We start from the raw sequence: 22,772 nt of genomic DNA, 5'->3' as shown, positions 1-22,772 counted from the left end.
CCAAAGAAATTCCAAGAAGAATTGACAGCTAAAGAACTGCTCAAAACAGATATAAGCAGCATAACTGAACAAGATTTTACAACAGTAATCATAAAATTAATCGCTGGGCTTGAAAAAAGAATAGAAGACATCAAAGAAACTATGGCTACAAACAGCATGGAGCATAAAAATAGACATGATGAATTAAAAAATGCGATAAATGAGATACATAATATATTGGAGGCATCCAATGCACGGACTGAAGAGGCAGAAAGGAGAATAAGTGATTTAGAAGACACCATTATAGAAAAACAAGAAACATAACAAAAGAGACAAACTGAACCAGGAACATGGTTCGAGAGCTCAGCGATATGGTTAAACGCAATAATATCCATATCATAGGAATCCCAGAAGAGGAAGAGAGAGGGAAAGGTGCTGAAGGAGTCCTGGAACAAATTATAGCAGAGAACTTCCCCAACCTGGGAAAGGAAGTAAACTTTGAAATACAAGAGGCACAGAGAACTCCCCTCAGACGTAATTTCAATCGATCTTCTGCGTGGCATATCGTAGTAAAAATGGCAAAATATAAGGACAAAGAGAGAATTTTGAAAGCAGCTAGGGAGAAAAGGGCCCTAACATCCAAAGGGAAACCTATCAGAGTGGTGACAGACCTATCTCCTGAAACTTGGCAGGCCAGAAAGGAATGGCAGGAAATCTTCAATGTGATGATCAGAAAAAATTTGCAGCCAAGAATCCTCTATCCAGCAAGCCTGTCATTCAAAATAGAAGGAGATATAAAAGTCTTTCCAAATAAACAGAAATTGAAAGAATTTGTCACCACTAAGCCAGCCCTACAAGAAATGCTGAGGGGGACGCTCTGAGGGAAGTGTTGCAAGGAACGCAAGATACGAGAGACACCACCACAGGCATAAACCCCACAAAGGACACAAAGACTCTAAACCCACATATTTCAACAATAACACTGAATGTAAATGGGCTGAATGCTCCAATCAAAAGACATAGGGTAGCAGAATGGATAAAAAAACAAAATCCATCTATTTGCTGTCTATAAGAAACTCATTTTAGACTGGAAGATACCTTATTAATTAAAAGTAAGGGGATGGAGAAATATATATCATGCTACTGGAAATCAAAAGAAAGTCGGAGCAGCTATACTTATATCAGACAAACTGGACTTTAAATTAAAGACAATAACAAGAGATGAAGAAAGGCATTATATAATATTTACAGGGTCTATCCATCAGGAAGAACTAACAATCCTAAATGTCTATGCACCGAATATGGGAGCACCTAAATATTTAAAACAATTAATCACAAACAGAAACAATCTTATAGATAAGAATGTGCTAATAGCAGGGGACTTTAATACTCCGCTTACAGCAATGGATAGGTCAACCAGACGGAAAATCACTAAAGAAACAATGGACTTGAAACATTGGACCAGATGGATCTGACAGATATATTTAGAACTCTACATCCTGAGGCCAGGGAATTCACTTTCTTCTCAAGTGCGCATGGCACATTCTCCAAGATAGATCACATACTGGGACATAAAGCAGCCCTCAATAAATATAAAAGAATTGAGATCATACCATGCACACTGTCAAATCATAATGCTTTGAAACTTGAAATCAATCACAGGAAGAAATCTGGAAAACCTCCAAAAACATAGAAGTTAAAGAACACCCTACTAAAGAATGAATGGGCCAATCAGGCAATTAGAGAAGAAATTTAAAAATATATGGAAACAAATGAAAATGAAAACACAACAATCCAAAATCTATGGGACGCGGCAAAGGTAGTCCTAAGAGGAAAGTACACTGCAGTCCAGGCCTATTACAAGAAATTAGAAAAAGCACAAATCCAAAATCTAACAGCTCGCCTAAAGGAACTAGAGGCAGGGCAACAAGAGCACCCCAAACCCAGTAGAAGAAGAGAAATAGTAAAAATCAGAAACAATTGAACAGATCAATGAAACCTAGAGTTGGTTTTTTGAAAAAATAAACAAAATTGACAAACCTCTAGCCAGGCTTCACAAAAAGAAAACAGATAAAATCATGAATGAAAATGGACTTATTACAACCAACCCCTCAGAATACAAGCAATTATCAGGGAATACTATGAACAATTATATGCCAACAAACTGGACACCTTAGAAGAAATGAACAAATTCCTAAACACACTCTCACTACCAAAATTCACACGGGAAAGATAGAAAATCTGAACAGACACAAAACTAGTGAAGAAATCGAATCAGTTATCAAAAATCCCCCAACAGGGACGCCTGGGTGGCTTAGTCGGTTAAGCGTCCGACTTTCGCTTAGGTCATGATCTCGCGGTTCGTGGGTTCGAGCCTCGCATCGGGCTCTGTGCTGACTGCCAGCTCAGAGCCTGGAGCCTGTTTCAGTCTGTGACTCCCTCTCTCTCTGACCCTCCCCTGCTCACGCTGTCTCTCTCTCTGAGAAATAAATAAAAATTAAAAAAAAAAAATCCCCCAACAAATAAGAGCTCTGGACCTGAAGTCTTCTCTGGGGAATTCTACCAGATGTTTAAAACAGAATTAATATCAATTCTTCTCAAGCTATTTCAAAAAATAGAAATCGAAGGAAAACTCCCGGACTCATTTTATGAAACCAGTATCACTCTGATTCCCAAGCCAGACAGAGAGCCAGCCAAAAAAGAGAACTACAGGCCAATATCCTTGATGAATACAGATGCAAAAATCCTCAACAAGATACTTGCAAGTCGAATCCAACAACACATAAAAAGAATTATCCACCAAGATCTAGTGGGATTCATTCCTGGGTTACAGGGCTGGTTCAATATTCGCAAATCAATGTGATACATCACATCAGCAAAAGAAAAGATAAAAACCATAGGATCCTCTTGATAGATGCAGAAAAAAGCATTTGACAAAATGCAGCATCCCTTCCTAATAAAGACTCTAGAGAAAGTCAGGATAGAAGGAACTTACTTAAACATCATAAAAGCCATCTATGAGAAGCCCTCAGCTAACATCATCCTCAACGGGGAAAAACTGAGAGCTTTCTCCCTGAGATCAGGAACACGACATGGAAGTCCACTCTCACCACTATTGTTTAACATAGTGCTGGAAGTCCTAGCATCAGCCATCAGACAACAAAAGGAAATCAAAGGCATCAGAATTGGCAAAGAAGAAGTCAAACTTTCACTTTTCGCAGACGACATGATACTCTACATAGAAAACCTGACAGACTCCACCATAAGCCTACTAGAACTGATCCATGAATTCAGCAAAGTCGCAGGGTACAAAATCAATGTACAGAAATCGGTTGCATTTTTATACACCAATAATGAAGCAACAGAAAGAGAAATCAAGAAACTGATCCCATTCACAATTGCACAAAAAACCACAAAATACCTAGGAATAAACCTAACCAAGGATACAAGAGATCTGTAACATGCAGAAGAATGAAACTAGATCATTTTCTCACACCATACACACAAATAAACTCAAAATGTATAAAGGACCTGAACCAGGAGACCATCAAAACCCTAGAGGAGAAAGCAGGAAACAACCTCCTTGACCTCCACTGTAGCAACTTCTTACTTGACACATCCCCAAAGCAAGGGAATCAAGAGCAAAAATTAACTATAGGGACCTCATCAAGATGAAAAGCTTCTGCGTGGCAAAGGAAACAATCCATAAAACTAACAGACAACCAATGGAATGGGAAAAGATAGTTGCAAATGACATATTAGATAAAGGGTTAATATCCAAAATCTATAAGGAACTCATCAAACTCCATACCCGAAAAACAAACAACCCAGTAAAGAAATGGGCAGAAGATATGAACAGACACTTCTCCAAAGAGGACATCCAGATGACCAACAGACCCATGAAACGATGCTCAGCATCCCTCCTCATCAGGGAAATACAAATCAAAACCACACTGAGATACCACCTCATGCCAGTCAAAGTGGCTAAAATGAGCAAATCAGAGAACTCTAGATGCTGGCGAGGATGTGGAGAAATGGGCACCCTCCTACACTGTTGGTGGGAATGTAAACTGGTACAGCCCCTCTGGAAAACAGTGTGGAGGTTCCTCAAAAAATTAATAAGAGAACTCCCCTATGACCCAGCAACAGCACTGCTAGGAATTTACCCAAAGGATATAGGAATGCTGATACATAGGGGCACATGTACCCCAATGTTCATAGCAGCACTCTCAACAATAGCCAAAACATGGAAAGGCCTAAGTGCTCATCAACGGATGAATGGATCAAGAAGATGTGGTTTATCTATACGATGGAATACTACATGGCAATGAGAAAGAATGAAATCTGGCCATGTGTAGCAACGTGGATGGACCTTGAGGGTGTTATGCTGAACGAAATAAGTCAAGCATTGTAGAACAAATACCTTATGTTTGCACGTATAGGAGGATTAGGAGGAACTTAACGGAGGACAATGGGGATGAAAAAGGGGAGAAATAGTGGAGGAGAGGGAGGAGAGGCAAACCATGAGAGGCTCTTGAATACTGAGAACAAACTGAGGACTGATGGGTGTGGGGGGAGGGGGGAGATGGGCATGGAGGAGCGCACTTATGGGGATGAGCACTGGGTGTTATATGTATACCAACTTGACAATAAACTATTTGTTAAAAAAAAAAAAAGAATACATAGAAGAAACGAGGTTACAAAAAAATCACAACATATCTGCTGGCCAAAGTCAAAACCAACCATTTGTAGATCTCAAATAATGATGAATAAAGTCTAACTCTAAAAACAGCTAATCCAATTGGATGACAGACTCAGGTAAAACAACCTGAATGGCACACTAAGTCTTAAACTTCAAGTCCTGAATCGTAGACTATACATAGTATTTTGAGGTAAGTTACTTGGGATGATCCCATCTCAAAAGTAAGGAGGAAATAAAAGTAAAAAATGTGTGCTCTTCCAGCATATGATAAGAAGCAGAATAAGTGGGAAACGCTTATCACCTGGTCTGGATGGAACAGAAAAGGATGCCAAAGCTGCCAGGTCATTAAGATGCCTCGTAGGTTCTTTCTGTTAATTAACACAAGGTTCTGGTTCATGAGGACGGAGATGTACATTATTCTTGCAGATGCCTCTCAACAATGTTACATGCAAAGGTATCCTCAGGCGTTCTGCACTCATTAAAACAAAAAGCAGAAATAACTGCTTATGAACGGTCTGAATACTCCTTTCATCCTTTTCAGTCTTGCTGACTGGTCACAGCAAAACACACACAAACATACACATAAGAGATACACACCATTTAAAACCAAGTAAAAAAATATTAAAATAAATATATATTTTTTAAAATTTTAAATGAGGGGTGTCTGAATGGCTTCAGTCGGTTAAGGGTCTGACTCTTGACTTCAGCTCAGGTCATGATCTCACATTTCATGAGTTCAAGCCTCGTGTGGGCTCCCTCATTGACAGTGCGGAACCTGCTTGGGATTTTCTTTGTTGACGGTGTGGAACCTGCTTGGGATTCTCTTTGTCTCCCTCTCTCTCTGCCCTTTCCCAGATTTTGCCCTCTCTGTCTCTCTCAAAATAAATAAATAAACTTTAAAAAATTTTTAAATAAATAACTTTAAAATTTAAAAATTTTTTACTGTTTATTCATTTTTGAGAAAGAGAGAGTGTGTGGGGGAAGGACAGAGAGAAGGGAAGACACCGAATCTGAAGGAGACTCCAAGCTACAAGCTATCAGCAAAGAGCCCAAGGAAGGGCTCAAACTCACGAACCTGCAAGATCATGACCTGAGCCGGTCGAATGCTTAACCAACTGAGCCACTTAGGCACCCCTTAAATTATATTTTACATAATGATCTCTTTTTAGGTCACGTCATTAATCTGAGAAAGAAAGGTATTTGCTGTAAAATGTCACTTGGGATCTAGACAGACAAGGAAATCTCAAATTATAAAGCCACTATTACGGTCTGAATGTTTGTGTACCTCACCATATTCATAGGTTGAAACTCTACCCCTCAGTGTGATGATATTAGCAGGCAGGGTGTTTGGGGTGATTAGGTCATAAAGGTAGAGCTATCACAAGACAGTCTGCTTCTTGTCTCTGCTGTTTGCCATGTGAGGGCACCATGAGAAGATGGCCATTTAGCAGACCCAGAGGCAGGTCCTCACCAGACACCAGATGTGTCAGCACCTTGATCTTGGACTCCCTAGTCTCTAGAACTGTGAGAAATAAGTATTCTTTAAGCCATCTAGTCTCTAGTACTTTGTCATAGTAGCCTGAACAGAGTAAGACAGCCACTCTGACTTAACATCCAGATCTTGTACACAGAAAAAAATTTGCAAGTTAACTGTGGTTGTATGTGGTAGGTAAGATTATAAGTGTTTGTTATGTTTCATTGTTTCTGTTTTTGTTTCACAGAGAGAGAGTACATAAGCAGGGGAGAGGGATAGAGGGAGAGAAAGAATCTGTTTTTTGGAGAATTATTTTATTTTAGTTTTTTATTTTAATAATTGATTGTCAAGTTAGCTAACATACAATGTTTTCAAGAGTAGATTCCTGTGACTCATCTCTTACATACAACCTGGAGTGCTCTTCCCAACAAGTTCCGTCCTCAGTATCCATCTCCCATTTTCCCTGCCCCCTCAACCTCCTACCCCCATCAACCTTCAGTTTGTTTTCTGTATTGAAGAGTCTTTTATTGTTTGCCTCTCTCTCTGTTCAGAACTTATTTTTCCTTCCCTTCCCCTATGGTCTTCTGTAAAGTTTCGCAAATTCCACATATGAGTGAAATCATACACCTGACTTTCTCTGACTGACTTATTTCACTTAGCATAATACCCTCCAGTTTCATCCATGCTGCTGCAAATGGAAGATTTCATTCTTTTTCATCACCAAGTAGTATTGCATTGTAGACAATTCCATTATATATATATATATATAATTAAATCCATTAAATATATATTTATATGACCATATCTTCTTTATCCATTCATCAGTCGATAGACATTTGGGCTCTTTTCATAAGTTGGCTATTTTTGAAAGCACTGCTACAAACATTGGGGTACATTTGGCCATATGAACCATCACTCCCATATCCTTTGGATAAATTCCTAGTAGTACTATTGTTGGGTCACAGGGTAAGCTATTCTTAATTTTTTGAGGAACCTCCACACTGTTTTCCCGAGTGGCTGCATCAGTTTGCATTCCCACCAACCATGCAGGAGATTTCCCCCTTTCTCCACATCCTCGCCAACATCTGTTGTTGCCCGAGGTGCTATTTTTAGCCACTCTGACCCATGTGAGGTGGTATCTCAATATAGTTTTGATTTGTATTTCCCTGATGATAAGTGATATTGAGCATATTTTCATGTGCCATCTGGATGTCTTCTTTAGAAAAACGTCTCTTCATGTCTTCTGCCCATTTCTTCACTGGATTTTTTGTTTTTTGGGTGTTGAGTTTAAGTTCTTTTTATATTTTGGATACTTCCCTTTTATCTGATATGTCATTTGCAAATATCTTTTCCCATTCCACTGGCCTTTTAGATTTTTATCTTGATGGGGTCCCAATAGTTCACTTTTGCTTTTGTTTCTCTTGCCTTCAGAGACATGTCATGTAAAAAGTTGCTGGGGCCGAGGTCAAAGATGTTGTTGGTTGTTTTCTCCTCTAGGATTTTGATGGTTTCCTGTCTCACATTTAGGTCTTTCATTTATTTTGAATTTATTTTTGTGTATGGTGTAAGAAAGTGATTCGGTTTCATTCTGCATGTTGCTGTCCAGTTCTCCCAGCACCATTTGCTAAAGAGTCTGTCTTTTTTCCATTGGATACTCAGAAAGAGAGAATCTTTTTTTTTTTTTTTAAATGTTTACTCACTTTTGAGAGATAAAGCATGAACTCGGGAGGGGTAGAGAGAGAGGGAGACACAGAATCTGAAGCAGGCTCCAGGCTCTGAGATGTCAGCACAGAGCCCGACACAGGGCTTGAACCCATGAATGGTGAGACCAGTGACCTAAGTCAGACACTTAACCGACTGAGCCACAAAGGTGCCTGTCAGAAAGAGAGAATCTTAAGCAGGCTCCACACTTAGCATACGATGCAGGACTTGATCCCACAACCCTGGGATCATGACCTGGGCCAAAATCAAGAGTTAGATGTTCAATCAATTGAGCTACCCAGGCATCCCTCATTATTTTGGTTTTTTATTTTACTTTTATTCTCGGAGCATGGATACACACAGGCTAATTGACTGTGTGACTGCAACCTTATATCCATGGCTCTGGTTTACTTGACTGCACAATGGAAGGTAACATAATCATGAGTACTTGCTTTTTAAAGTTCAAAGCCAGAGTACCTGGGTGGCTCAGTTGGTTAAGTGTTCAACTTCATCTAAGGTCATGATCTCCTGGTGTGCGAGTTCGAGCCCTGCATCAGGCTCTATGCTGACAGCTCCGAGTCTAGAGCCTGCTTTAGATTCTGTCTCTGTCTCTCTACCCTTCTCCTGCTCACATACTGTCTCTCTCTCTCTCTCTCAAATATAAATAAACATTAAAAAAATAATAATAAAGTTTCAAAGCCATTTCCTTCCCAGCACTGTTTTGCAAGCTTTCAGCCACAGAGGCCAAAGCTGTCAACCCAGAAGCTTTAGTTCAAACACACCTTCCTGGTAACATTCCTCACAGAGGTTCATTTCAGCCCATAACAGGACCCCATCTTACCCACGTGATGGGTAATATTTGCTTGAAAACTACTTGGGGCTAGTGATGGAGATTGCAGACCTAAGAAAGTCTTTTGGCTTTTCATGTGCAAGAGAGGATGAGTTTCTTTCTCAGAGTGTGCTGCAGCCAGACGTAGTACCTCTCCTTAGCAGACACTCTGCTGTTCCAATCATACACACTGCTGTTGAGTTCAATGTGGAGTTCCAAGACTGGGCGTCTTCTGGAGGGAAAGAGAAAGGCAAAAATTGATGCCATGCAAATATCAAAGAGGAGACAGACCGTCATTTGGGTGAAATGAGGCAACAGATGTGAAGGTGCTTTGAAATTGTTCCTTTCTAAACGCTCTACAAGCTACTTAGTGAGTGAGCCAGACCAGCCTGCAACACTCTGGCCCAATGACCCTCACCCAGAGGCAAATGAGTCATATTCTGGGGACACTTCAGTCAGATGATAACCCAGCTGGATCATCTATGCAAATCCAGAACAGATGTAAAAGACCATGAATACTGCTGGTCCATGAAATGTCTACCTTGGAAGGCTGAGTCATCCCTACTACAGCCCACTCCTTGCTGCTGAGCCACTCCTGAGGGGGCTGGGGAGTCACAGGTGATAATATGTATTCCTGGGGTCTCCAGAGACACAACAGAATGCATTTCACACATGGCTCAGAAACATCATTCTAAACTGTAAGGGGGGAACAGCTGAAAAAGGATTGTTAATCTTACAGGGAAGTACAGTGTGGCTGCATTCAGCTTAAATGAAAACCAGATCACCAAAGTTTCTCTTAGAAAAGTATTCTTGCCAATAAACGTCAGAAATGTCTGTAAATGAAGACTCGTAAACTTGAAGAGTCAGGTACCATTTTTCACTTATCAAACTGTCAAAAAGGGGAAATAAAAAAACATGCAGTATCGGACAGAGTTTGGGGACACTGGCGATTTCATGCAAAGCAGGTATTACCGTCTGAGAGGATAATCTGATAAAATGCATCCAAGCCTTTAAAAATGCATGTTGCTGAACACAGTAATTCTTCTCCTGGGTATTTTCCTCAAGAAAACAGTAAAAATAAGCACAAATACTGAGCTACAAAGATATTGAACACTTTCCTTTTATGAAAGCAAAACACCTTCCAATGACTGAAAACTGGTCAAGTAACTTATGCCAGAATCCTATTGTGGATGGTTCCACAGACAATAAAATGATGCTTAGAGGGGCATCTGGGTGACTCAGTCAGTTAAGTGTCTGACTTCGGCTCAGGTCATGATCTCACAGTTTGTGAGTTTGAGCCCCGTGTCAGGCTCTGTCCTGACAGCTCAGAGCCTGGAACCTGCTTCAGATTCTGTGTCTCCCTGTCTCTGCCCCTCCCCTGCTCATGCTCTCTGTCTCAAAAATAAATAAACATTTTTTTAAGTTTAAAATGATGCTTAGAAATGTGACTAGTGACATGTAAAACTATATGTGATATACCGTTACACCAAGTAAAAGCAGGTTACAAAGTAATGGCAGATTCCATTTTGGTTTTAAAAAACATATTTATATATGATTGTGTGGGTGTCAAAAAAAGCTCTGGAAGGCAATACACCAAGACTTGGCTAACAGAGATTGGTTCTAATAAGTAGAATTATAACTTTATTTTATTCTGTTTTCAGCATTTGTATTTCATGGAGTTTTTTTCAATAAGGACTATGTACTGCTTTTGTAATTTATAAAAACAATTAAAAATTTCTTTATTTTGAAGAACAATATCCAAACTACAAGCTGACTAACAAGTGACCTCCTGAGGCACAAAGCTTTCATAAAATGTGCATCCTTCCTAAGGCAACCCCAGCAAGGAATGAAAAATCCTTTTCTCCCTGAAGAGAAGAGCATCAAATATGGCACAGTGGTAATCTCCATGTCTCCATCTTGGCAGCAAGAGAACAAACAAGTGGTCTGGGCATGGGCCACGGCCAGATGGCTCACCTTTCTTGCCCCAGTTTCTGGGAAAGATACTGCAGGTACAGCGACGGTGAGCTGGAAGACCGTTCCAACAGGGACACATCCGCCATGCACAGGCTCCAGAGGAAGTCAGCTTCTCGGTGGATGGTGCAGGGCCCAGGCTGCCTGGCCTTGGACTCCACATTGTTCACTGCTGGCCCATCCACCTCCAGTAAGCTGCTGCTGTCTAGCTGGCCCTCTGACACCACATAGTTCTGAATAAAAAAGAGCTTTGGCTTCCCTAAGAGAGAAGGGCATGCATCTCCCATGAACATCTTCCTTATCTGATCCAAAGGGAACCCTGGCTGTGACTGATCCACGCCAAACACGCTGTGGGAGCCACCTCGGCTCACCAGGACACACACAAAGCTGTCGTAGTCTTGGTGTTGGGGCATGCAGGCAACTCGGCGAAGAATATCAATTATACTGTCCATTTTCAGGTACAAAAAATACTGGACTTCATAGCCCAAGGAAGTAAAAGTGTCCCGAAGAAACTCTGGATAAAATAAACACACATGGAAAACAACACTAGGGTTAGAAAAGTTTAAGAGGTACTGGATAGCAGTCCTAAGCACAGTCTGATCTCCACTACTTATCCGTTTCTGCTCTTATGTTGTATTTTGAGGTCGTGAAGGACCTGAGCATGGGTCAGGAGAGAATCAACCTGAAACATGCGACATTCATGTCCCCCAATTCTCACTGTCCCCTATTATACCACATTCCCTGCCTAAAGCTACTACCACATCTGGCCACAGGCACAGACTGGGCCTACTTCTAGTCCGATGCAACCAAGGGGAGAACAAAACCTTTTCTCTTCAAAACAAAGGTGGGGATTTTTCAAAAGGCTCTTTCTTAAAATAACACACAAGTATGTAGGAATAGAGGCATTTGCATGGCACAGACTCAAATCTAGACCCAAATGGCTGCAAAAAGGATGGCACGGGGCATGAGTTCCCTCCTCTCCGTGGGCTCTGGGCTGATACAGAGGCCCACAACTACATCCGAGTTGTGACCATTTCCAGACTCCCCAGTTCCTCTTAGACCTGCTTCCCAGTGTAACCTCCAACTGAGCAGTGGGCGTCCTTGGCCAAGATTCCCTCCAGTGCCCGCACAGATCCTTCTCCCAGTTTCCAGGAATCCTGGATTGCCCTTGCCTGCAGAAGCAGTGTAAGTCAGTGGAAAAGTCAGACTTTATGTCAGACAGGCCTGCCTTCTTACACTGACCTTACCACACCAACGGGCAGCATGACCTTAAAGAAGTGGGTCTCCTTAGCTTTAAATGGAAGTGATGATACCCACCCTGTGAGCATGCTATGAGGATTAAATGAGGTAATACAAATAAAGCTCAATAGAAAGTAGTTCCTATTCCCCCTTTTTTTAAAAAAGAATATTTTATCCATCTTTTCAAAGTTTCTGTAGTCTTGGAACTGTGGAAATCTTCCCCAGTCTATTTTTTCCCCATCTGTTTAGTTTGCCCGTATCAGAGAAATAAATACAGTCTCCTTATTAGTTATATTTTTCTAACAGCAAAGAGAGATGTCTTTCTCTTCCTCATTAAAAAAAATGCCACATCCTTTTGAGCCACCCACTAAGTTTCTGTTCCTTGTCTGAAAGATGCCTCCACTTTTTAGTTCATCTGCAGAGCAGAAAAACTGTTTGCCCTAAGCTAAACAGGCATCTTTCAATTCAGATAGTTACCCTTACTCTTAGCCAAATTTCTGGATTTCTTTCTATTCCTCATGACTATGTACCCACCTCTCTTCATTCCCTAGGGTGTGGTCTTCCAGAAGTCTACAACTGCACTCACCCCAAACCAAACAACATAACAGTAATTAGAACTTCTTATTAGAAGTATACTTCTAGAAGTATCTAGATAGATAGATCTATCTATCTAAAAGATAAAACTTCTACCAAGGAACAAAAAGGCCCCATCTTATACCAGCGTAGGCATCACAGAAAGGGGATGTAAGTCATTCCCCTGAAATTACCACATAACTGTTTGCCACAAAGTCTCAACTCTCTATATTAAATGGGAACAATATGAAGTCTGAATAGTCACAAAAATTCAGAGACTCACAGCTTCAACCAGTAGTTTCAACCTTCTTGCCCTGCAAACTTTACCAACACTAATAAACTATAAAAGTGAAAGTAGTTATTACAATTTCTCTTCTGGCTTCTCAGCAGGAAATAGGGAGAGAAGGGTAGGAAAAGAAACACAGCCTTGGGTAAACAAAAAGCTGGAATAACTGGCCACCAGACACACAAGAGCTAGCTTGGATGCTCTGAGTTTAATTCACCCAGGCTGTGGAAAGTACCTGGATATGTTCACATTGGGTCTAGTAGAACTTTCCACTCAGGAGAGCTAGGTTTGATTGTGGCCCCACATCTACTAGAAATGGCAGTTTTAAATGTGTCCTCAAATTATTTGATACTCTTTCCTTAAAAAGTGTAATTCCCCTCCCCTTGAATGTGGGCGACACTTGTTAACTTATTTCTAATGAATGTGGCAGAAGGGATACTATATGACTTCCAAACCTGGATCATAAAAAGGATGCAGCCTCTACCTGGCTCTTTCTCTCTTTTAAACAGCTCACTCTGGAGAAAGCCAACTACCCGGTCATGAGAACACTCAAGCAGTTCTGTGGAGAAGCCATGAAGAAATAAGGGCTGCACCAACTTCCCAGCTACATGAGGGAGCCACCTGAGAGGATCCTCCAATCTCAGTCAAGCTTTGGGATGACCCCATCGGAAATCTGACCACCATCTACCAAGAGACTCTGGGCTGGAAAAGCCCAACTAAGCTACTCCTAAACTCCTGCTCCACAGAAATTGTGAGAGATATAAATAAATTAACATTGTTGTTTTAAGCCACTAAATTTTGGGGTTATTTGCACACATTATTTGATAAATAATTCACCAGATAAGTCAAGAGAAGGGAATCATAATAGTCACTAATTAAAGGTATAGTTAGGCTATGTACTTTTATGTCCGGCCCACAGGTAAAGGTAAAAAAACCACACCAAAACTAGATGTCACATAATAATGGAAAGATATAAGGGAGGTGCTAATCTCCTTAAAGCCCGATGATAAATAAATGTTATGAGGGAAATGAAGTACATGATACACAGGTTGCTGATAACCTATGAAATAGCTCACTCATCCTCACATGATCTCAGCGTGGTAGAAAAGGTCCACCAGACTACCCCACTGGCCTTCACCTCAGCAGCTGTAGGCAAGCTTTCCATACCCAGTACTGTGCTCAGGCTGGAACACAAGACTGAACAATGAGAGAATCCAGACTAGGTACCCAGGTCCATCACTACTGTTTTATTCCAAATTCTTCTTTTGAAGACTCATGTCATGGAGTATTCCTTCCTCCAGGGGGCAGAAGCAAACCGGGGAACGCCAGACTCAAAGCTCTTGTTTACTTAGACTGACTCACTACCCTCAAAACCCGCCCTTCACGGGAAAGATATCCTTCTTATCAAAGTCCTTGAAAGAAAGCCATAGTCTCTCTTTCCATGCTGGTGTGCAGGGGTCAGGGACAGGGCAAGGGCTGTCCCATGTCTTAGATCTCTTTCCTTTTTCTTAGCTCCCTGTAGGCTCTGGCTAGAGCCGTGGAGGTCACATAGCAGTGAGCAAGCAGCTGCAAAGGAAGAGCGAAAGAGGAACCAGTCTTGGAATCACAAGATCTGAGTTTAAGTCCTGGCTCCTTCCCCTACTTGGTTAGTCCCATTTTTCACAGTAACTGCCTTGTCACATCCCTCAAATAAGGGAAGAAAAACTTGGGCGCTGGGTTTGGGAAATAAACCTTAGTGACTGCAGAAGTCTCACTTCTCCTTCCACCACCCAGGAAACCCCAGTCTTGACCCAGCCCTATATTTGTAACACACTGTTCTTGAGAAATCGATGCCCCAAAATGGTGAGCGGACAAGCTAGGGGTCAGCACCACTCACAGGTTTGGGGGCTATTGAGATGAATTCCCAAAAAGTGAAAAACAGTCAAAAGTCATGACCCCATTCATTTAGAACTTGTTTTCATCAAAAATGGGTTCACAGGGGCGCCTGGGTGGCTTAGTCGGTTACGCGTCCGACTTTCGCTTAGGTCATGATCTCGCGGTTCGTGGGTTCGAGCCCCGCGTCGGGCTCTGTGCTGACTGCCAGCTCAGAGCCTGGAGCCTGTTTCAGAGTCTGTGACTCCCTCTCTCTCTGACCCTCCCCTGCTCACGCTCTCTCTCTCTCTCTCTTAGAAATAAATAAAAATATTTTTTAAAAAAATGAGTTCACATTGGGGTGCCTGATTGGCTCAGATGGTAGCACATGGGACTCTTAATCTCAGGATCATGAATTCAAACCCCATCTGGGGTATAGAGATTACTTAAAAATAAAATCTTTAAAAAAATATACAATAAAATAAGACAAAATCTTAAAAATATATAAAATAAAATGAGTTCACATTAATCTTGACACAACCTATGAAAAGAAATCCATTAAATAAATGTATGGAATAACTAAGAAAGAAGGAGCACTTTCTTCATCGGTCTATTTACCATTATGTAGTGAGCACCTTGAATAAGCCCAGTTCTAATTACAAATGGAACATAAGTTGGGCAGGCTATTCTTAGTGAAAAGGGGAGTTCTGAGATCAAATATAAATGTAAAATGCGACATTGGTTAAGACCTGAGTTTCTTTATGGGAGGACTGCTCAGTGCCTTTAAGGCCAATATGCAAATCCCCAAAGGAGGAACAAATTATTCACCATTTCTCAAATTCTCTTAACACCAAAACTCATGGTTTACACAATTCCTCTTCCTATGTGGCAGAAAGACATTGTGAAATACAGATGAAGCACCTGTTCTTCAAGGAGCCTATAATCTAGTTGGGGAAGCAAAGCTTATAAATATGTGCAAAACAATGGTTGACATGTCACACAGTACAGTGGGATTTTAGGTAAAACACAGGATCAGAGAAGGGACCACCAGTGTAGTCTGAGACACCTGAAGATGAGAATGTGGTGAAGGTACAATTTAAATTAAAGAACAAGTGAAATGGGAGGTCCCCCAGGTAGGGGATCATGACGAACAAAGACAAAATGAGTGAGTGAGTGAGTGAGGAAGTGAGTGGTGGAGGCAGCCTTGGATAAATCTGACTTTTTATTTGTTTGCAAAGACCAATCAAGCGGTTTCACCGGACAATCTATATTCACTCAAAATTATAAACTACTTGTTAAATGTCTTCTTTTTAAGTGCAAATGATTACTAGTAATTCCTTCTGGACTAGCTTTTCTTAGCAGAAAACAGTATCAATAATAAGCCTGTCTATTGCATATCAAAGAGGCTTTTGTGGTACCTCCTACTCTATTCTTCCCTGTATTTGCAACTCCTTATTCACAATGCCAAAGACCCATATACTCTGAAAACCTTAAGTTCTTTTCCCTGATTCATTTTCATTCAAAACCTTCCCTGAACTGAGAGGCTACTGATAGTCTTTATTCCACTTACTGTGAATATCCATTCATTTCACTGTAGAAATATTAATGTATTCAATTACAAGGTACTGCCTTAGACCCCACTGGAGTGTTCTATGAATTACAGCGTCTATACCTTGTCATCGTTCTGAACTCTTGGAACTTCCAAATCCTGAAATACAAAGGTCTCCAATAAGGGACTGCGGACCTATAGTTCTTATTTATATCCTAGATTTGTGTCTGTCTGATTTAAAGGGAAATTTTATTTGTGATACTAGCTTTCCAAATGAAGGGCTGCTTAGACTCAAAGGACAAGAATGCCCAGAAGAAAAAGGATGCCACCACAGACTTCCTGGTCTTTTGCCTCTAGGAGGAAGCTATCTTTCATAATATATTAATCCCATGAGAGCAAGGAAGGGAAGCTCCACTTCCTTGGCACTCAAGCCAGCAGGCAGCATGTGGTGGCCGCTCCATCTGAGCAAAGCCTCCACCTACCACCTCAGATGCCATTTACCACTTGCCTTCACAGCTCAGAAGCATAGGACACAGTGGCTACTCCAATTCCCCTTGCTGAGATGTTCCTACATTTGTCAGTACAGGAAAATGCTACTGATCTGAGTTGCCGCCCATTCCACTGAGGGCAAAGGGGTTAAGAGGGCCAGGCAACCCCAAGGAGAGCCAAGCTCAAGTCAACACCACCTACAAAGTGTTTCCACTATTAACTATTGGCTTTCATGACCCCTGTTGCTCTGTTTGAAGAGGAAGTTTACTTACACAAGATTTATAAGGATTTTCAGAGACAGCAAAGGAGAAGACAGAGGAATAAACCCTTCCTCTTAAAATCTGCAAACACCATCTTCCATTCAGGAGCCTAAAACCCAGCCAAAGCTTTAAGTCAAAGCTCAGATCCATCTATCTGCATTGTGAGACATTCCCCTCCCCGTCTCTAACAAGATCAGAATCCTAGTGCTACATCAGAGCACTGAGAATCAGGGCCCAGCACAGGCCTAGCTTTACTAGGTTACTAATGAACTTGATGTAGCACTAAGGGCTTAATTTTTAATTCTACCAACCTATGATAATTGGCCCAAATCCTTAAACCTCTATGTCTGCTTCAAGAAGAGATTACTGAGCTCTATCAGGTTTCTTCTCAAGGACAAGCCACCAAAAAATAACCTTATCCTTGTTAAACAATGTGGATCTGACACCAGACTCCACCTTTGCTTCACACAGGGCCAAGCATGGTGTTTTGCACATAGTAAGTACTCAATAAACTATTATGGCATAAAGGAAAAATAAACATTTAAATGTCTGGAAGACTTGCATTCTCTTTGGATAATAGTCTGATTTTTTTTTTTAAGACAGGACAAAGAGTCTGCTAAATTCTACAGATACAAAGGAATGGTTTTAGAGACAGAAACTAGCAGACCTTATTCCTTCATTCATCTAGCCAACAAATATTTATTGAGCTCCTATGTGCCAGACATTGTTCCAGGTATCAGACACATAGCAAAAGAAATAGACAAGCTTCCCATCCTCATGGAACTCACATTATAGCAAAGAAGCTAAAATCAGTGGCTTTGGAGTTAAGCTCTCAAACCTCAGCTCTATCAGTTACTAGAGAAGTCAAGGAAGGCAGTTCACTATGCTCTGTTTGCTCACCTTGAAAATGGGGATAAAAGTACCCATCTTACAGTATTATTTATGAAGATTGAGTGAGAATTAGCCAAATACCTGGCACATAGCAGATTTTTAATAAATTTTACACTCTCATCATCACCATCCCTGTTAGTCTTATAATATTACTGTTAGTTTCTCTCAGAGCCCTGGTTTCAATTGGCAATAATGTCTATTCCCAGACTCCTGCACTTTTCCCAAATGCTCAATGTTAACCAAATGATTAAGGTAGGCACAGGACAAAGGAAACCCCACCTAATCTCTCCAGATGAAGCACCCCCCTCCCACGCTGTCAGGAAGGAGATGAAGAAATTAAGTTTGCTACATGGAATTAGGATTACCGTCAACCAAAGCAGTATTGTAGGCCTGGAGGCCTCAGTGAACAAGTGCCAGGAAAGAATAGGAAAATGAGGAGCTGCAGCCCTAGAGACAGGGCGTGAGAGAGGAGACTGCCTTCCACTTCACTGTTCTGAGTCTCTGCTGGTGCTGGCATATAAATAGATTGAGGACCCTTCAGCTGATAAAAGGCATCACACAATGGAAGTAAAAGTGTCTTGTTTCTTAACTATCAACTGGCTGCCTGGCCACCAGGGGCTTGTATAAGCAGCCTCAAGACCAGTGATTTGTTTTGTCCGCAGAAGCAGGGAGAGCTTGAGTCAAGGGAACAAATGTCCAAACACACCTAGGCCAATACCTGCACAGGCCTCAGGCCAGAGATACTGTCCCAGGAGCCACCTCCAATGCTATCCTCACTTCCATCTTTCTCTCCTATGGTCTTGCCACCCCTGACCCTCCTCCTGGCCCCAAACTTTGTACTCAGACTTTCTTTCTCTGTCAAGCCCATTCATACTGATAATTGCTGGGAGTGGTCTGCGCACCTGGGTATTTCCCCTCCATTCCAGTTAACCACAGCCTCTGGGAACCTGCCCCACTCCTCCCTGAGCCCAGTGCAGGTGTCAGACCCCCAGTTCTCTGTTTCCTCATTTGTCTGGACTCAGATTCCATGTACAAAGCCATGGCAAGTTCTAGCTTAGCAGTTTGCAACAAAAATTAAACAAACAAAATGAAAAAATAAGGTTAGCTAGCATTCAGTATATACTTAAAGGGTGCCAAGCACTGCTCTAAGCTCTTGACAAGCATAAACTCACTTATTTCTCCCAACCTCCCCAAGATGTAGGTCTTGTTATTAAACCATTTTACAGAAGAGAAACTGAGGCAAGGAGAGTCTAGGAAAATTGCCCAAGGTCACAATTTAGGACATGGCAGAGCCATGATTCAAACCCATGCGGTCATATTCCAGGACCCAACTCTGACCATGTTCCTATAATGCAGGAAAACATAAATATACATGACCATGTTCCTATACAGCAGGAAAACATAAATATACATTCAGTCCCTACACACAAGAGGCTCATAACTCAGCAAGGGGAGCAAACAGACCCTGGCTTCTAGTGACAAATTCATAGCAGGTCATAGCTTTATGATTCTCTTCATACAACAACATACATCATGTAGCTGGGAACTTTCTGCCAATGAATTAAACAGAACTGACTATAATAGAAAGTAGAAGATGATTACTTTTTTAAAGCAGGAAGTTACTCATTGAGAAAATATTTTCTCATTCTTATATGGGTACTAATGGCTAAAAAGGAAAGAACACTTATCTATAGCTGAGGAGACAACATTTGTCACATCTAACCAAAAATAGAACATGAGAAAATGAGATCATATCTTAAAATTCTGGGAAATCCAGCCTAATATTTGCTGATTTCACCTTCTCTTAGAGTCTCTTCCCATAAAACTCACCATGGTAACATCTAAAGTGAGCCTAAAAGGCAGATCTAAGAATTTTAGTCAAATCTAAGTCATTCTAAGAATTTCAAAAAGCAGGAAAACTGTGGGTCTGTAATGATCAACTAAGGAAGACGTAAATAATTAAACACACTGTTTCACAATGAGATTCTTCTTATGATCTTTGATGCATCACCAGTGATTGATTCAGTTTGAGTAAGACATCCAACAACAATTGAGCAAGAGAATCAATTCAGATTGAACAACAAGTAACACACAAGTAGTACAGACTCAGGCCAACAACCAAAGTACATACAGAGTGCCAGAACCAAGTGAAATGCTGCTTCTAAGTGAACACACATTTATGACATTAAAAAAAAATTGTTTTTAGTGTTTATTTATTATTGAGAGACAGAGACAGAGCATGAGCGGGAGAGGGGCAGAGAGAGAGGGAGACACAGAATCTGAAGCAGGCTCCAGGCTCTGAGCTGTCAGCACAGAGCCCGATGCGGGGCTCAAACCCACAGACTGCGAGATTATGACCTGAGCTGAAGTCAGACACTTAACCGACTGAGCCACCCAGGTGCCCTGCATTTGTGACATTTTTAATGTTCCCCAGAAGAGTCTTCATAGTTGATCTATATGAAACGATGGGGCACCTGTTAACACTGAAGCCAACAAGCCTTCCATTTTAAACCCCGCTCTGGGCTCACAGTCTCCTCCCTGCCACATCATCCAGCATAAAAAAGCAAGACTGAAGCTCACCAACTTTCACCAATTATACCTGTGCCAGAGACAGTGCTATGTGCGCCCCAAATCCCCTTCCAGTTTCCTCCTGGCTTGCAGCCAGACTGAGTTCCTTATCCACTGCAGTTAAGCGGGGCCACATGAGTGAGTTTGACCAATGGAACATGAATGGAAATGATGTATCTCACTTTCAGGACTGGCCCCTAAAGTCTCTTGTGAGATCTTCCACGAATTTCCTTCATCCACTGTGGAATCACGTCAAGGTCACCAGTTGCGGGTTTAGCTTATCACATTGGGGTCACTAACTGTGGGTTCAGCTTTTGGCTTTGTCCAGCAAAGCCGAGTTCAGCAAAAAGGATTACTCAAGACTCCACAAGTCAAGAGAGGTGAGAGGGAGGGTAAGGGAGGTCTCCCTGAGCTGCTCTCAAGCTCCCGTATTTATTAGGCATACAGTAGAGGGAAAACATTGTGCAACATGTCAGTGGCTACTCGACAGTAAGAACATATAGAAAGCATGCAGAAAACAAGGCACTCCCAATACTACAAAAGAACTGATGCTGAAAGCAGGGTGGAGAACAAGATATTCCATAGATAACATGGCCTAAGGAATTCATGAGCACAGACAGGACCCAATCCCTAAATATTCATTAACTAGACACTGGTCAGCTGTTTTCAGCAGGGCCAGAAAGCAGTATAATGCATTCCCTATAATCTCCTTAGCCAGGACATAGCTATTTGATTTCCCACAATCCACCAGCCAGATAAAGAGGGTCCTGTGGAAAACCCCAAAGCTTCAAATGATGATGCCACTAAATGACCACATGGAACGAAGCTGGCTCCAGCCCAATTCACACTAGGCTCTGCCATGAGTGAGAAAGTACCCCTTGCTATGTGAAACCACAGATTTTGGCAGCGATTTATTATAACAACTAGTGATGATCACTGATGAATACAGCTTGTTTGGAACATTCCTAACTGTGGAGTATCAGTTAATCTGCAGTATGCACACCTACCTGTGTTATTGCCAATGCAATCTATTATCAGGCAGATTCCCAGGGGCTTGCTCTGCATCCTGTATCTCTCTTGCACATGCTAGAAAGGAAAAGAGCAATTGTTAAAAACTCTGGACATTCCTCTGCTTCCTCCAGATCCCACCCATAAACCATCTTTTCTTTTGGATTTCCTCAAACTTCCTGTTGTCAGGTGAGTCATTCAATAGATACAGCCTGAAGTCACCACAGCTGACATTACTCATTAATTTCATATTTTTCCTCTATTTGGGTAATGTCCTTAAGACAAGCTGTTTCGGTTTTTATTTAATTTTAATGAAAATCCCAGTCTCTTTACACATGTCTTAGCACTGAAGGATAAAGACAATTTAAAGCTTATCGAAAGGGTGGATCATATGTTTCCACAGTAACCTAAGGTTGTACAAGTGATATCTTTCCAAACCAGTACAAAAGGAGGCTTTCTATTGCCTCCTTATGGTGAAAAGTTTTCAGCCTTAAAAAAAAAAAAAAAAAAAGCCAGAGCAAATTAAGGTTCAATGTCACTGCTTACTTATAGATTCAGCAATCACTCAGCTAAGAAGAGAAGTGCTACTTTGGAACTTTCTTGTATTCCAAAGTTCACTAATGCAATCCACTTCAATATTTTTCTTTGCTCTATCCAAGGTTTCCCCTTAGGAGAGCTCTCAAGAGAAAGGCACTCTCAGCATCCTGAGCATTCTTAATGGACATATTTTAAACAAGCCAGTGTTCTCCACAGATACTGTGCAAACAATACACTACCAAATTAGATGGTTTATTCCATACCTGAGGTGGAGCTGTTCCCGATTCCTGAATGGATGTCTTCACTGATTCTACTGGGGGGCGGGGGGAGGAGACGGTGAGAGAGAGAAACCGTTTACAAAGCTGAAGGAGAACTAAGCATACGCCCATGCCGACTGGGTTTCTTTATATCTCAGCTGTCCTCTTCCCTATTTTCTTCCCCTTACTGTGTCCTCTTTCCTCAGTTGTACTTGGCCCAAGGCTCCAGCCTCACACTGATGAGCCTAACTGATAAGAAAACACAAGTCCTCATGCTAGGCAGGGATTATATAGAAAAAGTTCTTAAACAGCAAGGGGGGAAAAAGGCTCTCCCTTGCCTCCCCCCCCCCCCCCCCCCGGTGAGCACCGGGTGACTGATGAGTTTTTAAACCGATAGAGAGAATCCAATAACCTTACCACCTAACAATATCAATAGCTTTTTTCCATGTGCTGAAATGGTGGACAAGACTTAGAGCGGACAGCCTCAGAGACTGCAGAGAAGGGAAAATGTACTTGTAGCTACTTGTACAGCAGATGGCCATGTTTTCTTAGCCCAGTGATATTGAGAGATCATAAAATAATATGGCAATGGCAAGATAAGGACAACG

The 22,772-nt window shown here is 41.4% G+C and overlaps 1 protein-coding gene across 16 annotated transcripts in view; it reads right to left on the bottom strand.

Annotated features, from left to right (window-relative positions):
* Window positions 1-8,482: 8,482 nt before the first annotated feature.
* Window positions 8,483-22,772, bottom strand: part of CFLAR (CASP8 and FADD like apoptosis regulator) — a 43,194-nt gene continuing 28,904 nt past the window's right edge. For 13 of the 16 annotated variants that reach the window (XM_039217830.1, XM_039217838.1, XM_039217839.1 and 10 more), the window contains 4 exons: window positions 22,171-22,220; window positions 21,370-21,448; window positions 10,660-11,170; window positions 8,483-8,917 (listed from right to left, as the gene is read on the bottom strand). In XM_039217830.1, the coding sequence (XP_039073761.1) occupies window positions 8,779-8,917; window positions 10,660-11,170; window positions 21,370-21,448; window positions 22,171-22,220 (779 nt within the window). In that variant the 3' untranslated portion in view covers window positions 8,483-8,778. The remainder of the gene's footprint in view (window positions 8,918-10,659; window positions 11,171-21,369; window positions 21,449-22,170; window positions 22,221-22,772) is intronic. The other 3 variants (XM_039217840.1, XM_039217842.1, XM_039217844.1) reach the window with 2 other exon arrangements.

Source organism: Hyaena hyaena, unplaced genomic scaffold (assembly GCF_003009895.1).
Source record: "Hyaena hyaena isolate Hyena2069 unplaced genomic scaffold, ASM300989v1 scaffold_724, whole genome shotgun sequence".
Classification (NCBI taxonomy): domain Eukaryota; kingdom Metazoa; phylum Chordata; class Mammalia; order Carnivora; family Hyaenidae; genus Hyaena; species Hyaena hyaena.
The sequence above is the reverse complement of the archived record's forward strand: the minus strand, read 5'-3'. Positions and strand labels throughout refer to the sequence as shown.